Below are 16,826 nucleotides of genomic sequence, written 5' to 3'. Positions count from 1 at the left end.
GCAGAGTAAGCTGACATGGGTCCCTGGGCAGAGATCCCAAGAGCCCATGGGCAAGGATCAGGAGGGCACAGACAGCAGAAATGAAGAAAACCAAGTTCAGAGATCTTTGAAATCAAAAAGTTAATATTTCATTCTGAATATATTTATTTTCCCAGTTTCTGTGATGGCACAACAGCTTTAGCATGTACATCATTACACAGAACATGAAGGGGGGGGGTCCCATGTTTTGAGTTATATGTGGGCCCGGTTTTGGGACTTTTTTGTGTGTTTGAAAGAAGTCCTTCCCACTCCCTCAGCACTTCAGAGAACCAAGTTCAAAGTCTGTGATGCTACAGACCTGTGGGCACTTTCAGGGAAGCAACCACAAAGTGCTCTTCCTTCCCCTTCTCCATCTCTCCCCAATAGGAGTGCCCGCTTCTCACTTTCCTGCCAGTTACTTTGTAGAGAAGAACCTTGATCTTGATCTGACAATATAAATGAGCAATAGTATGGTTAGAATTTCCTCTTGAAAGTTTCTAGCATATGGTCAGAGTCAGTCTCTTATCAAGTGGGTTCAACATTTTTAGACAAAGTTCAACTTCCTTTTCTATAGTAAGGATAAAATCAGATATATGGTGAAATCCTAGAAGGGTGGTGTGGGCACCAAGATGAGGCTTTAGGTCTCTCCCCAAATGTCCACCAGTCCTCCCACTCTCTGTAGAAAGAGCTTTGCTTGCTATAACAAGCATTTTTGTGACATGTTCCCCATCCCACTTTCAGGCCAGATTGGTGTCCCTGAACCCCTCCTACGGAGAAATTCCAGAGTTGCTACTCTCTCTGAGTCAGGGGCTAGGAGGACAGTCTGTTTCCTCTCTCAGTCAATCTCCTTCTCCTTTGGATGACTGTAGGCATCAATCAGTTCTGCAGTGATGTGAAGGAAATGCTTGGTTTCAGCCCTGGATGGTTTTGGAAGATCTGCTGGGTAGCCATCAGCCCTCTGTTTCTCCTGGTGAGTTGTCATCTCCCTTCTCCTGGCCCTGGAGAAGAGACTCACCCTCACTCACTCACCAGCACCCCTAGGGAGTTAACCCCTCCTCTGGCTTCCGTCACATTATTTCATCGCTTCCCTGCTCCATGATAATAACACGTAACATTCACTGAGCAAGAACTGCCAGGCCAGACTTTATGCTAAACTTACATCCACTACTGTTTTTTTTTTTTTAATGAAAAGGGTGAATTTATTATGAATATGAAATCATTATAAATTACACACACAAAACAGCAGAGTCCCCAAGATATATGAAGCAACCACAGAACTGAAGGGAGAAACAGACATTTCTATGATTCTACTTGAAAGCTTCAATCTCTGGTTTTCAATATTGGATCAAATGTCTACACAGGCGTTCACTGAGGAAATGGAAGTTAAACTCGGGTCTCAGTTCGATTTTCGGTCTAGTTTTACACCCAGGGTGAGGGCCTTGTCTGCCTTTCCTGAGTCTCAGCCCCAAGCATCATTCCTTCCCTGCGTGGAGAATATGAAAGTGAACTAACAGACAGACATAGCTTCTTTCCTCAGGGAACTAATCCAGTGTCTCTCCTTCCTTTGAAAAACAAATGAAAGGATTTAAGTAGATTATCTAGAAGCACTGATAGTAATATAAATGAATAACCCATTTATGTCAAGACTTCTGCTTCTAGTAATGGCAGACTAGTGATCCAGACCAACCCTCTCACTGAAAACAGCTAACATCTCTGGACTTAAAAATACACTGTGTTTTGAGTTTACCAAAAAGCAACAGCAAGGTGACAGGATAATAAGGAACTACGAGGCCAAGATCTAGAGGAACACTGGAGCCCACAGCATATACCAGAGCCCCTGGTCCTGAGAGTATCTGCTGCTTGGGGCAAAGTTGGCTTTGGTTTTGGAAATCTCAGCGTCCAGGGAATGGAAGTCAAGAAGGGCTTCTGTGGTAGAGAGAGAGACGCAGCGTGATAGAAGTAAGAATGAGCACGCTGCCCATCTTACAGATGAATATCGAGACATGCAGGTACACAAAGCACAAAGAATAAAGGGCTGCCCTGGGAAAGTCAAAAAGAATGCAAAAGAGTTATTCTGAAAGAAGGCACAGCTGTATCCATGTCCTCTGAGGAAATGAATGGCCCAGATATCCTAATAAGCTGGACTGAAGGAACAGTCTCTGGCTCTAGAAGATCAAAAAGCTCCTTCCACCCTAAACTGAGTTACAGATAAATGAAAGAAGTGAGAGTAGTCCCTGCTGATGTGCACGGAGTCACTTTATCCCAGGCTACCTCAGAGCATACTTGGGATGTTAGTAGAGCGCTTATCCGTCTTTGGGCAAACAGGCAACCCTTGGAGCTGAGCACTCTCATTTGACAATAAATGAATTCTACGTCTGACTCAAGATCTATGCCTCAAGAACTTTGGCGGGGGTCATCTTTAAGAAAATGAATACAGAATTACTAGGATACCTGTTAGGTCCTTCATGAGCAGCACAGTAAGTCCTAGTAGCCAAGATAAATATTATTATCTTTTTGACCACACCAAGCAGCATGCAGGATCGTAGTTCCCTGAAAAAAAGATTGAACCCAGGTGCCCTACAGTGGAAACACAGTCTTAACCACTGGACAGCCAGGGAAGTCCCAATAAATGCTGTTTTTATGCAATATTTTTTTTAAAATTAAAACTAATGCAAAAAAAAATTACTGATGAACAAATTCCAGCATTTTAAATAAACACAAGATCTGACCATATACTTGGCATGTCTCACCTCACTCACTCTAATCTGGTCCTATCAAGAGTCTGTCTTTTTAAAGTATTGCACTAAAATATTATTTCTTGATTACTGAATTCTGGCACCCCCTTAAATGCTGTATCCAAGTTGAATACCTCATATGCCTTACTCTAGTCCTGGCCCCATGCTTTTGGTATTTTCATTTCTGTGGTGGTCTGGCAAACTGGGTGAACACTTGGGCTACAATCAATGAGTTTCTGTGCCCAAAATCCAGGTACAGATCTGGATTCGGGCACGTGACTTATAATTTCTGTGATGTTCACCATACTCACTTCTTCTAAAGGTGCTTCAGGGCACAATTAAGAGGAGGCAAATCTGTCCTCCACTTCTGGGTTTACTTAACAGATCCCTTGCTCTGGGCTTTTTAAGGCTGCTTTAGGTAAACAATGAGTAGCTTACTTAAAATATTCTTTTTCATTGAAGCCAAGTTATGAAAAAGAAAATACTGTATATGAGCAAGAGGAGGTGGGGGTGTCTGGAGCAATACTTAGTGGCCACAGTGAGAGCTTGCAGCCTTCCTGGACTGCGTGAGGTTCCACACACATGACACCAAGATGAGACGAGTTACAGCAGACATGGCTCCTGACCAGACCCTATGTTTCTCTGTTCCAAAATCACCTTCCTTAGTAGCCGGGACTGGGGCTGAGGAGAGTCTGTCTGGAGAAAGGTTTGCGAATGGCTAGGCTCGTTTTGAAAGCTTCTTCCTGGACTTAGGATAGTACTGTGCTGAAGATGGATGTGTGTTTAACAATTTCCCATTTTTATTACCTGAGGACAAAGAAAAAAAGATAAAAATAGACATTTAACCACCCAAATAATTTACATTACTGTCTTCTTCATGACTATGAAATAATAAGATAAAATTAAATCAAGAGCAATAACGATTTCGGCACAGCGGTTACTAGGCAAAAACTGGCATTTACGCTCTCTCTGGAAAACAAACTGAAATAAGAAAACTCATAAACTGAGTGTTGGGAGGGCAGCGTGAAATTTTTCTTGGTTTAAATCTTCACTGAATTTTCAAGTAAAAAGTGTATTAAGCTGCTGTTTCCTTCCATTATTCCTTTCATTACAAGGGCTGGTCGCAGGCAGGCATTTGTTGTCAAGATGCCTCGTGGCAGAGCCATCTTTGTTGAAACCCTAGTCCTTAGCTTGGGGTTAATATAAAGAGAGGGGAGAGAAGAAACAGGTGCTCAGGAGTCTGCATCCTCTCCAGGTCTTGAGAACCTTATTATGTCTCCTGGACGTAGGTGCCTTCCATCTCACCAAAAACGATCAGCAGAGAAATGCAGGGGTAAATAAAGAAAAACCAGAGAGAGAGAGATGAAGCCCTAGGACTGGCAGGAGCTGTGGAGAGGTTGCCCAGTTTATTCTTCCACCATCTGACAAACTGGGCCCTGAACTATGCCTGATGGATGCCAGTCTCTTCTTTGTATCTCCCCTCAATAACTCTCTGAGGCCTTGGCATGCCTACTGTAGGGGTTGAGGTGGGGGTTGGGGAGGAAAAATCAAGATAAGCCCTTCCTTGTTTGCAGTTGAGGCACAGAAATTAGTGACTTCTTTGTGTCAAGAGATCAATCTAGGCTATCTCACCCTCAGGCAATTTCCTGAAATTTTCTTCCCTTTAGCGTTGGTGGCTTCCCCAGTGGCTCAGCAGGTAAAGAATCCACTTGCAGTGTGGGAGACCTGGGTTCAATCCCTGGGTTGGGAAGATCCCCTGGAGAAGGGAAAGGCTACCCACTCCAGTATTTTGGCCTGGAGAATTCCATGGGCTGTATAGTCCATGGGGTTGCAAAGAGTTGGACACAACTGAGCAACTTTCACTTCACTTCACTTTCTGTGGTATCAGGACTGTCTCTTTGTGGGTGTTGTGAAAATTTTTTAATGTTTCTTGAAATTTCTGTTTTAGTTCATCATCTGCAGTTTTTTGATGAGCCCACCACAGCTACGACTTTTCCAGTATGATTATCCTCGGTGGAGCATCATCCTGGGTTACTGCATAGGAACCTCATCTTTCATCTGCATCCCGACATATATAACTTATCGGCTGATTGTCACTCCAGGGACACTTAAGGAGGTATGTGCTAGTTAATGTGTGTGTAGATTGGTAATTGGGAAGAAAAGGGCTCTATTCAAAGGAGAGAAGTCCACCACATGGATTCACCAAGAGGCTCTCAGCCTTATATAATCATATACCTACATCATTCTGTAGCCTCTGATAGCTGCCACTGTCATCTTAAGGCATCGCCCATAAGCCTCAAGTATGAAGGTGAATGAGGGAGCTGTTTGGATGCGCCACAGTGCACAGCCTGGTGTATAGCATTCTAAACATATCAGAAAACTACTTTGCCTCCTGCATTCCATTGAGCAGACATCAGATCAGTGGTGTCTGGAGCAATAACACAAATTTGATTTAAGTGGATTTACTTTAAATCCACTTAAGTAGAGATTATGGTGGAAAATGTCTGTGGTCACTTTTCTAACAGCAATGTGATAAGGGCTATTTCAAAAATCATCACTAAATAAGGATGTTACAACAATATTATGTGCATGTGTGTTAGTCACTCAGTCGTGTCTGACTTTTTGAGACCTCGTGGACTGTAGTCCACCAGGTTCCTCTGTCCATAGAATTCTCCAGGCAGGAATACTGGAGTGGGTTGCCATTCTTTCTCCAGGGGATCTTCCAGACCCAGGGATCAAACCCAGGTCTCTTGCATTGCAAGTGGAAGCTTTATCATCTGAGCTACTAGGGAAGCCCAATAATATTATAGTTTTAGCTTAAGTTACTGGAGAAAAAAAAAAGCTGCCATTGGATTCGTGTCAGTAAATGAATAGTGTGCTGTAAAAATTTCAATAACAGAACCTTACAATTTGTATAAGATTGTATATATTTTAAAGTATCTTCATGTAGATTATCTTACTTTGTTATCAAAATACCTTGTGAGGTAGATGGGCAGGTATCCTTAGCGAAGATCCTGTATCTGGGAATGCTGCTGCTCAGTTTCCTTATTTTAGTGAAGTGTATAGGGACACACAGCAGAGGGAGGCTCAGAATCCAGGGCTTCTGGCTTTTGGTCCAATGCACTTTCACTTTTAGGTGCAGCTTCTCTTTTGCGTCCTCAGGGTACTAATGGTTTGCGGATGTAGAAATTGGCTCTAGAGGTTAGGGAGACAAGATGTCACTTTTCATCCTGTGCTGTCAGAGTTAGTAGTTCAGGCCACCAGGATTCCCAGCAATGTTAGCAAAATTGAAAATGCTGGGTCGTTACTTGCTTGGTTGTGTTTCATGCCACAGCGAGGTTACTGTGGCAGGAGAGCCTGAAGTGGCTGCTTACAAAAGTCTGTGGGTGGGTGCTTTTGTCAGAGCTGAGCTTAAAGGTGAAAAGTGGTATTTGGGGGAAAGCTAGAGAGATGTGCTCTCTAACAACCTGAGATCAGAGCTGGGCCAGTATGTGGGCTCTTAGAAGCAAAACTCATATATATGAGTTTATCACACTCATCTTCCTAAAACATTTCACAAGAAACATGAAGCAAGAAAGCCTGAGGCAATTACATAGCACCTCTTTTCTGAGAACTGAGATTGCTTCTTTTTCCAAATAGAAAAACTGAATTCTAGGTGAACAGAACTCTGCAAGGAGTTACTAATTTCCTACTGCCACAACAGCCCTATTACAACCTCATTTCTCCCAAAGGGCCGTGGATTCTGGTGTTGTCTGAAATACATGCTCAGGCCAGAGCCACTGTGTCTGCTCCTTCAGGCTGTTCTTTATGGCAGTCATGCCAGCCAGCCCACTGACCCCGCTGGCGGAACCCAGAGGCCAAGGTCAGGGTTGCGCATTCAGGTCAATAGATTTCAGCATTCTTTGGTTACAGACTATACCTCAAGTCTTGGTCATCTTTCCTGCAAATTCCCGTTGGCCACAAGAAAATGCTACCCAAAGGTGTACAATTAGAGAGCTCAGATCTGTTGGTAGTAGAGGTGAAGGTTGACTGCAGGGCCATGTTTGGCACAGGCCACCAGATGGGAAACAGTGGGTTAGGAAGCCAGTCAAGGGGGCCTGGGAGGGAAAAGACTATGGTAAGTCACTTACCTTCTCTGAGCCTTAGTTTCTTCATCTTTAACATGTGCTCATTGAACTGGATTAACATTTCCAAAGTGTGTTGTAAGGAACTGTAGTTCCATGGGATATCAATTAAGTGTTACTGCTGGGGAAATGTTACATGGTCAAATAATTTTGCAGAATGCTGGATTAAGGCAAAGTTAAATAGGTCTCTTTACAACAGGACTTCTGAAAAGCCTTAACAAGCCTATATGCATGCTTAGTTTCTGAGAGGAATAAAGCATGTTCTTGCCAAGCACCCCAAGGGACTATTAATTTTTTTGTGAATGCCAGACTTTACAGTCTGTAACATTCTATATATGAGGGAGGGAGAACTCATATGACATTTTGGTATGGTATTAAAAAAAAAACGACTTAGAGAAAAGTAAATTTCTTAACTTTTCTGGGCCCTAGCCATATAACAAGGGTGGAGTATGTGGAGTAAGTCACCACCTGTAATTTAGAGCCTGTCATGAGCATCTGCAACCTGGAGGTCTCAAGGTTGGAGTCATCACCTGGATTAGATGACTGTCAGAGAAGCCCTTAGTGACCTGCAGAAAGACACTGGGAATATGGTCCCTAATAAGTAAGCAATCATGAAGATGGCAACAGTGATCCAATGCTTGCATGAACACCTTGCAGAAGGCCAGGGACTGGCAAATTTTGAGACCAGTAGTAGTCTGGCAACTGGAATGCTGCCCAAATATGGGAAATAAGTGGACCTGGCCTTTTGGGAGATGGGCAGCAGAATGGGCAAGTAGAGGTTAGAGCACAAAACCTTTTGTGCTTTTCACTGTGGGTCTTGCCTCTGCCATATGCCTGACTGCTCTTTTCTCTCTGCACAGTATAGCTTCACTGAAGACTAGTTAGAGTGATGTGTCCAGTTCTCAAAAGGCCTAATTCTCCTTTATCAGTTATGGGTTACAGATGGTTTGTGAAAATTTGCTTTCTATGACTAGACATGTCCAGGTAGCTGATGAGCACTGTAGTAACTCCTTTTTAAATGGATTCCCAGGGTGAGGTTTCGTTACGGTCATCAGGATCACAACATGTACAATTTTGTGGATTTCATTACCTATGAGAATGGGAACTTTTAAAATTCCATAGGCCCTGCTCCTTAAAGAAGAATAACTCCCAGAACCAAGAAATAAAGATTAAAGGGGATCACATACTTTTCAATCCAAAATAAAAGGACAAGTAGCAGAGCTTCACCTAAAATCAATAAATCAAAATATACTTTCAGATCCAATTTTGCTTTGCTAGCCATAGGTTCAGACTTTTGGCCATCAAAGATTTTATTGAGCAACTGAGTATTTTCTTTCCAAAACCTCTGCAGTGCTCCCCACATCTCTGAGCTGCCTCACGTCACCCTGATGCTAAGTTTTACAAGGCAGGCTGCATGTTTCACACCCAAACCCAAGCATATTTCAGATCTGTCCCAAAGCTTCTGTGCACCCCAGCTGTTTCTATGGTAAAAACTCTCAGTCTTTTCCCTGTAATGAGTACTATGTCAAAATGAGATTGCTTTAGGAATGATGATTTGAATGGGCACATCTTTTAAAATTATGTAATAATTTGCACCCTTGTATGAACTAACTACAGGTGAATTCATTAAGGCAGTAACATCTCATTAAGGCTGTTCCAATGACTGACAGCACTTATGCACTGTGCCTGTAATGTGTGTGCAGGGCACAAGGAGCCTGGCTGAGGTGGGGGGAACCAGAATCCAGGGCTTACTCTGCTCCCCAAGCCCTGTGGGCCACAGTGCAGCCTCCTCTGCCCAGAGAAATCGATGTCCTTTCCCAGACCATCAAAGGCATGTTATGGGCCAGCATTTTCAAGGGTCATCATTTTCTCCTATTAGTGTTAAAGTGACTTTTTAGTTTACAGATGCTTTTATATAGTTCCTTTATATGGCATTTCTACCCATATTTGAGAACAAACAAATTAGGGATTCCTTTCGTTTTTAAATTTCTTTCTTTGGCTGTACCTCAAGGCATGCAGAACTTCCCCGACCAGGGATCAAACCTGCACCCCCTGCAGTGAAAACGTAAAGTCTTCACCACTGGACTGCCAGGGAAGCCCCGGGATTCCTTTCTTAACAGAAGTCAATAAAATGATTCCAATTTACTATTAACCACCATTTAAATGCTATTTAACCTTTAATATTAATGTTGAAAAAAACTTTAAGCATTAAATTACAAAAATATTTATAACATCATATCTTCTTCCTAACAGCGTATTATTAAAGGTATCACCCCAGAAACACCGACAGAAATTCCCTGTGGGGACATCCGCTTGAATGCTGTGTAAAACATCAACAAAAGGAAGATGACTTCCCAATAACCTCTTCTTCCAGTCCTGACAAGTCACACATCGCCTTCTCCCTCTAAGTCAATGAGTTTCCGGCTAAGCCTATCAATGGAAGGGCCTTCATAGAGACACAGTCCCAAAAGACCACGGTGCCCAGATTCTTTCGGCCTCCAGTCACTTTGTGTGAAATCTCTGGGACATGTTACGACGTTAGACTCTGTGATGCAGCTAAAGTGGACTGCTTTGAATGTGTGAAGCTGTGTATGGAGGTGATGAAAACCACCACGTCATCATTAGGACTAGTTTAGGATCAAGTCTGTGAAAGTCTCCTGTGTCATTCCTTCTTACGATCACCAGTATCTAATATCGTTTGCTTCCAAAGATTTCAACTGCATAAACCATGTAGGAAAAAACAGGGATACTGTCTTGCTAGCCATATGTTTTCTGAGTAGCAGAGAATCCTATAGCTGGAGTCTATTAGAACCCCGTAACCTGTGTGCTGCTGTGGAATCAGGAGAGGAAGATGTAAGAAGCTAAACTGAAAAATAATGTGTATGTGTGAGCATGTGTGTCTGTGTGTACAACTGTTCCAGTGTATCCTTACCCGTTACAAACTATATGAATTTCCTCTAGTTTTTTTTTACATTAACAAATTCCACCTACTGAAATTTGTATGTATGTTATTATTTGAAGGGTATAATGACTATGGCAGGCTCTGCCACCTATTCCTTTTCCAAGGACACTGCTTTAGCCCACATGCTTTCCTCTGTGGGCTGGCCGTTAGTATTTGCTGCACTTCCCTGCCATCCTCCTGTCTCTCTCTACTAAACATACAGGGTAACAGTTCACAGGCTAATCTGGCCTATTTCATTAGTCGCTGTGGCTTGGCTGTGAACTACTTTGAAGATGAATATTGATAAATGCATCTTCAGTGTTCAGTTGGCTATCTGGTTTAAGCTCTACTTCAAATGACTGAGTTTGACCACTAAGGTTATTTTGCTTTGTTCAGAGTAGATAAATCTAATTCTCACAGGGTGTAGAGGTCTGACACCCTGACCTAAACCAAGGTCATCCTCAATCCAAAAGTAATTAAGAGAGTCTGGTAAGTGAACCTCCTCCCAACTCCCTGACTTTTCAAGGTGGCTATCAAGATAGTGGGCCTTCCAGATAATTTTCAAGATTGAGTCTAAATAAGGCTGATTGGAAAAGGGACACTTAAGTTAATAAAACCACATAAAACCCTTAATACAGATCTAGTAAATGTGACTCCAGTGGCTTGGGACGCTCAGATGCATAGGTAGAGAAGCAAATTTTACCTTGGAGTGACATTTCCTTAACCAAAACCTTGAAGGCAGTAAAGCCTGGTCAATGATAAAAGGACTCAATCTTCTGGCCGCGTTATCACATCAGTCCTCTATATGAATCTAATTCAATCCTAACAACCTTACAGAAAGAAGATCCCTATAGTAGAGGCCTAATTTCATCCAATTATAGATCTTTCTCCCTTGGCTTCCTTTCCCCAACAATATTCCCCAGCCACTGTATTCCACTACATCCTTCTATTTCTGATGCCCTGCTTTCCCCAGTGGGGTATTTTTCCCATAGATGTCAGCTGCTGAGAAATTTCCCAAATTATCAGAGGGAATGAGGAGGGGGATTTAAAATGACCCTTAGTGACCTACCGTATCTTTGCTTTTTCATTCTTTCTTGCTACCTTATGTCCATTCTCTCTGCTTTCTAGGGTGCTGAAAGGAGAGAGGTGATATAAGTGGCAGTGTATTTGGTGGTAAATAGCTTTGCAAATTTTAAGAACTTGCTTTATATGGATTCGCCCCCTCTCACACATGCTTATGCATTTTCCAAAGATACCATTTTTTAAACAGGACTTTTTCAAACAAAGAGTTTTGTCAAGCCAGGTGTTATACAGGTGTTTTGAAAATTTTCAAATGTCACTAGACTTTAAAAAAATCCAAAATCTCTCTTCAATATAGTCTGCATTTACTTGATTCCTATTTATCAATACTACTTTGAATTTCAATTTTTTAAGGAAAACTTAGTTGGTAGACCAACTTTAAAAAATAATCTTTTAAAGACCTTTTACATTTAATGCAGCATTTACATAAAAGCAAAAAATAAAAATGGAATGAATTGTAAAGTGCTGAAGTTAATTTCTTTTCTGTGATTTACTAGTCAGAAATAAGGAACAGACAAGGCACAACAAAAGAATGGAGGTCAATTCAGTTGACTGAGATTGTTCCTATATGTTGATATGTAATGGAGTCCAAACAATTTATCTCCATTCCAAAAAACTTGAAACCCATTTAAAACTTACTCCATTTGTTATATGGAATGCATGACTTGTAACCTAAATTTACTGCCCTGGCTGCCCCATCTGGAGATGGAAGCAAAGACCCCTACAAACCCACCCAGTCAATGTATTAGCTCCAAAATCATATAATGACAAATCAAATAATGAATCTCAAAGTGCGGTCAGTCACTCTCTCACCATCCTTTTTATGCAGCTTGTTAATCTGGTGCCACCAATACCAAACTTTTAAGTACGAAGTTCCATTTAACTTATCCACCCCAAATCTCCTTAAAAAGAGAGATTATTCTCCTAGAATTAGAACTATGTTCTCTCTGAAAAGTAGGAAAGACTGACCTGGTATGTTCTATCTGTTGTACAGTTGATTTGGAGGTCACCATCAAAGCAAAGCTTAAAACCACAGAATGCAGTGGCTTAACTGTGGTGTTCTTATGCATCTTAAGACAATCATTAGCTATCCAATGGTACAATCCATGCCTGGTTGCTTTTGTAGCATGTATTTTGGCTCATAAATCAACACCTGGTGCTTAAGATGTCATTAAAACAAGGCAGTATTCAGAAGGCATTTTCTCCATTTTTTCGGTCAGAGACAGTTGGGAAGAGCAGTAGATCCCTCAGAGACTATTACAACCTGTCATCACCATAAAGCAATGAAAACAAAACAGTTCTACACAAAATAGGAAGTTGTATACTTCAGTCATCATGGAGCTCACCTGTTACTTAAAATCACAAGGAGAGTTACACAAAAGGCTCTAAATTAGGAAGGTGAATTTAGAAAGTGCTTGCAAAGTATGCTGGAGACTGAAATTTATAAATCCAAATATTGAAAAAAAAAAAAAAGGAATATCCCTATACTGTAGAAAGCTTTCCTGGTGAAACAGTCTGAATTTTTTTCTTCAATATCACAGATAAGTCAATGATATATATTAAAATGTGTCTTGTTTAGTTCCATGGAAGGGCTATTTCAAAAGCTCTAGATCTTGTTTTTATAGTATCACCTTTCCCCCTCATTGGTTAACTGTCTCTAAATGTCAATGACGGAACAAAGTTTTAAAGTTCAAACAACTACATTAGAGGGCAGAAACAAACCTACTTACTTTCTCTACTCTTCCTGGCATCTAGAAATTTCTAAATAAATATTTCCTCTCCTAGAATGACATAATACTCCTCTCAATTTTTTAATAGGCATTTACTCCAGTGGAAAAGATGGAATCTTAAGTATGCCTTTGCTTGTGTAACATAGAGTTGGAATCCATTCAGTACTGTTTCTACATTAGGTGTATCAAAACAAATTTTGTAATGATTCACAATATATTGCAATTGAAATTTAAGCTTGTATTTCTCTTAACAACACCTCATAATATCCATACCAAACTGCTCTACCACCAATCAAGTTTTTATTTCCTTATCAAAAAGAGATTATCTTCCCTGGCCAAATCTACTTTGGAACCAGTGTGCACTGGTGGAGCACGTCATCAGAAAAAAGTTTTATGTCTGCTAAACTAAGAACCTTAACATTTAGGAGAGAGAATAGGTGATTTCAGTCCTTCAGTTCTACAACTGAAGACTACAATTGTAGTAGATAATCTAACGAATTGTAAACACTGACAGTTCAAACAACAAATATTTAGGAAAGAGGAGCTAGCCCATCTTTAGGCTTAAAATGCCTGAAGTGAAAGCGACATACATCAAAAAAAAATCTCAGAGAAATGTTGAAAATGAAGGAATGAATGAAAGTGTCAGTACGTCAGTTGTGTCCAACTTTTTGCATTCCCATGGACTGAAGCCTGCCAGGCTCCTCTGCCCATGAGATTCTCCAGGCCAGAATACTGGAGTGGGTAGCTGTTCCCCTCTCCAGGGGATCTTCCCAACCCAAGGATTGAACCCAGGTTTCCTGCAATGCAGGTGGATTCTTTACCATCTGAGCCACCAGGGAAGCCCCAAATACCTACATTTCCATAAACAAGAATATTTGCTAATTTTTTTAAAAAGCTACTTGATTCTTACTCAACTCTAATATTAGAAGTATACGTTATCTTAAAACTTGATACATGAAAAATGCAAAGTTTAAAGGATAAAATTAGGGACTTATGTAAAATAAGAATTTGCAGTTATTTCTCCAGTAGCATTTAAATATGATCTGATTTACAAAAAAAAAAATTTTTTTTCAGGATACTTTGTGTTGAACGTTATCAATGGTAGTGATTTAGTCGCTAAGTTGTGTCCGACTCTTGCAACGCCATGGACTGTAGCCTGCCAGGCTCCTCTGTCCTTGGGAATTCTCCTGGAAAGAATACTGGAGTAGGTTGCCATGTCTTCCTCCAGGGGATCTTCCCAACCCAGGGATCAAACCCCGGTCTCCTGCATTGCAGGTAGATTCTTTACCAACTGAGCTATGAGGGAAGCCCCAAAAGTATCAATGGGGTACTTCAAATTCTGGACTATATACAGTTAACTGAATTATAGAAATGGTACTTCATTTTCCTCATTTTTAGTTTCTTCTTCCACATTATTTATAGCTAAGAATAAATATTTTCTACTATTCACCTCTGTCAACTGTGGTTATATGAAATTGTCCAATGTTATCTTTTTATGAAACATTTAAACTTCAGTGACAAAATTAAACCTGTTTTATTTATACAAAATAAAGAGTCCCCTCTTTAAGATGCATAAAATGCCCATGTACTCATTTATGCAATTTAGTCATAGATATTTCAAATTATATTTTAAGACATCAGTAAATGCCTTTTGTTGTTAACTACTACTGTAGTAACTCTTAACATCATGACGAATAGACTGTCTCATTAAAAAGAAGAAAAAACAGAATGAAACAAAAATCCCTTAAAAAAACTCTTAAGGTTAAAAGAAAAATCTTAACTGTGTATTGTCAAAACATCCCCCAAAATACCACTGCATGTGATCTGCAAATACTTAGCATCAAAAGTACCTAGAACTAGAAATATTAAATTTCAGTAAAGCAAAATGTATTATAATCTGTGTAGAGCTTCAGTTTATAATGTACTTTCACAGGTATCAGGTTTCCCTGATGGCTCAGATGGTAAAGAATCTACCCACAATGCAGGAGACCCAGGTTCAATCCCTGGGTTGGGAAGATTCCCTGGAAAAGGAAATGGCAACCCACTACAGTATTTTTGCCTGGAGAATTCTGTGGACAGAGGAATCTGGTGTGCTAAAGTCATGGAGTCACAAAGAATCAGACACGACTGAGGCAACTAGTATTTTCACAAGTATCATGTCACTTGATCATCAGATCTATGTGATAGATGTCATTTCCCCAGTTTTGTAGATAAGGAGCATGAGGCACAGAGTGATTAACTGATTTGCCCAGGTTCACACAGCTGGAAAGTTCCAGAACAGGCCTTATACCTAGGTTTTCTGATTGCAGACCAAAGATTATTTGCATGAAAGTCAAAGCTGCTCAGTGGTATCTGAGTCTGAGACCCCGTGGACTATACAGTCCATGGAATTCTCCAGGCCAGAATACTGGAGTGGGTAGCCATTCCGTTCTCCAGGGAATCTCCCCAACCCAGGGATCGAATCCAGGTCTCCCACATTGCAGATGGATTCTTTACCAGCTGAACCACAGGGAAGCCCATTATTTGCATGTCTATCTTTAAAAACATCATCCATATAAAACTCCTAGAAGAGAGCATAGGCTAAATATTCTCTGACATAAATCATACCAATGTTTTCTTAGGTCAGTCTCCCAAGGCAATAGAAAGAACAAATAGGAATTAATCAGACTTAGAAACTTTTGCATAGCAAAGAAAACCATAAAGTGAAAAGACAACCTATGGAATGGGAGAAAATATTTGAAAACAATGCAACTGACAAGGGTTTAATGTCCAAATACATAAATAGCTCATACGACCCAATCGAAAAATGGGCAGAAAACCTAGACAGTTTTCCAAACAAGACATATAGATGGTCACAGGCACATGAAAAGGTTCTCAACATCACTAATTATGAGAGAAATGCAAATCAAAGCTACAATGAGGTATCATTTCATACCAATCAGAATGGTGACCATTAAAAAGTCTACAAATAACAAATGCTGGAGAGTGTGTGGAAAAAACGGAATCCTCCTACAGTGTTGGTGGGAATGTAAATAGCTGCAGCCACTATGAAAAACAGCACAGAGGTTCCTCAGAAAACTAAAAATAGAATTACCATATGATCCAGCAATCTCACTCCTGAGCATATATCTGGACAAAACTACAACCCCAAAAGATATATGCACTCCTATGTTCATAGCAACACTATTCACAATAGCCAGACAATATCCAAGACATGGATACAACCTAAATGTCCATTGATAGATTAATGGATAAAGATGTGGTACGTTTACACAATGGAATAGTACTCAGCCATGAAAAAGAACAATGGCATTTGAGACAACATGGGAAAGACAAACACCATATGATACACCTACATGTGGAATCTAAAATACAGCACAAATGAACCTATCTACAAAACAGAAACAGGTTCACAGACATAGAGGACAGATTCTGGTTTCCAAGGGGTAGGGGGAAGGGAAAGGAACAGACTGAGAGTTTGGGTTAGTAGATGCAAATTTTTACGTTTAGAACAGATAAACAGCAAGGTCCTATTGTACAGCACAGGGAACTACAACCAATCTTCTGGGATAACTCATAATGGAAAAGAATACAAAAAAGAATGTATATACAACTGAGTCACTTTGCTGTATAGCAAAAATTAACACCTTAAAAATCAATTAAAGAAATATTTTAAAAAAATCATCATCCACAGAAGCCAAAATAAACAGTACTAGAACAAGAGTAAACAAGTGGAGGGAGGAGGAAAATTAAGATAGTGAATCACAGAACAGTTGTTTACCAACTTATACAATTTAAGTCCATTATTTTAGACCTCAACTATTTAAAAGAACATGTATCTAGCCACACATATAATGAATCCCTTATTTATATTGATCCAAATAACTCATTATCATTATTTAACCAAGAACTGCTACCCTGTGCTCTAGTATGACAACTCTAACAAAGGAATTCAATTCTTCACCAAAGCTGAAGACTTTCAGCCTGTCATTCATGGTCTTCCATGATGTTACCCGAAATTTTCCATTTACACTGTACTACACCCCTCTGTGTACACTCAGTCTATGCTTCTGCAGTATTTGTCACTGTCACTGATAAGACTTAGTACAGAACCTCTACATATGGAACTGTAATAAATGGTACTGTATTTTTAAGAGTATATTAAACAAGACATGTTCATAAATAGGCTACCCAGTTC

The 16,826-nt window shown here is 40.3% G+C and overlaps 1 protein-coding gene across 1 annotated transcript in view; it reads left to right on the top strand.

The window, feature by feature from the left end:
- SLC6A4 (solute carrier family 6 member 4) overlaps window positions 1-9,869 on the top strand; it is a 32,953-nt gene extending 23,084 nt beyond the window's left edge. Inside the window, exons 13-15 of the mRNA XM_018064359.1 lie at window positions 888-988; window positions 4,702-4,869; window positions 9,131-9,869. Coding sequence (XP_017919848.1) covers window positions 888-988; window positions 4,702-4,869; window positions 9,131-9,205 — 344 coding nt within the window. The 3' untranslated portion in view covers window positions 9,206-9,869. The remainder of the gene's footprint in view (window positions 1-887; window positions 989-4,701; window positions 4,870-9,130) is intronic.

The sequence above is a fragment of the Capra hircus genome, chromosome 19 (assembly GCF_001704415.2).
Source record: "Capra hircus breed San Clemente chromosome 19, ASM170441v1, whole genome shotgun sequence".
Lineage (NCBI taxonomy): Eukaryota > Metazoa > Chordata > Mammalia > Artiodactyla > Bovidae > Capra > Capra hircus.
This window is presented reverse-complemented; position numbering and strand designations above follow the sequence as displayed.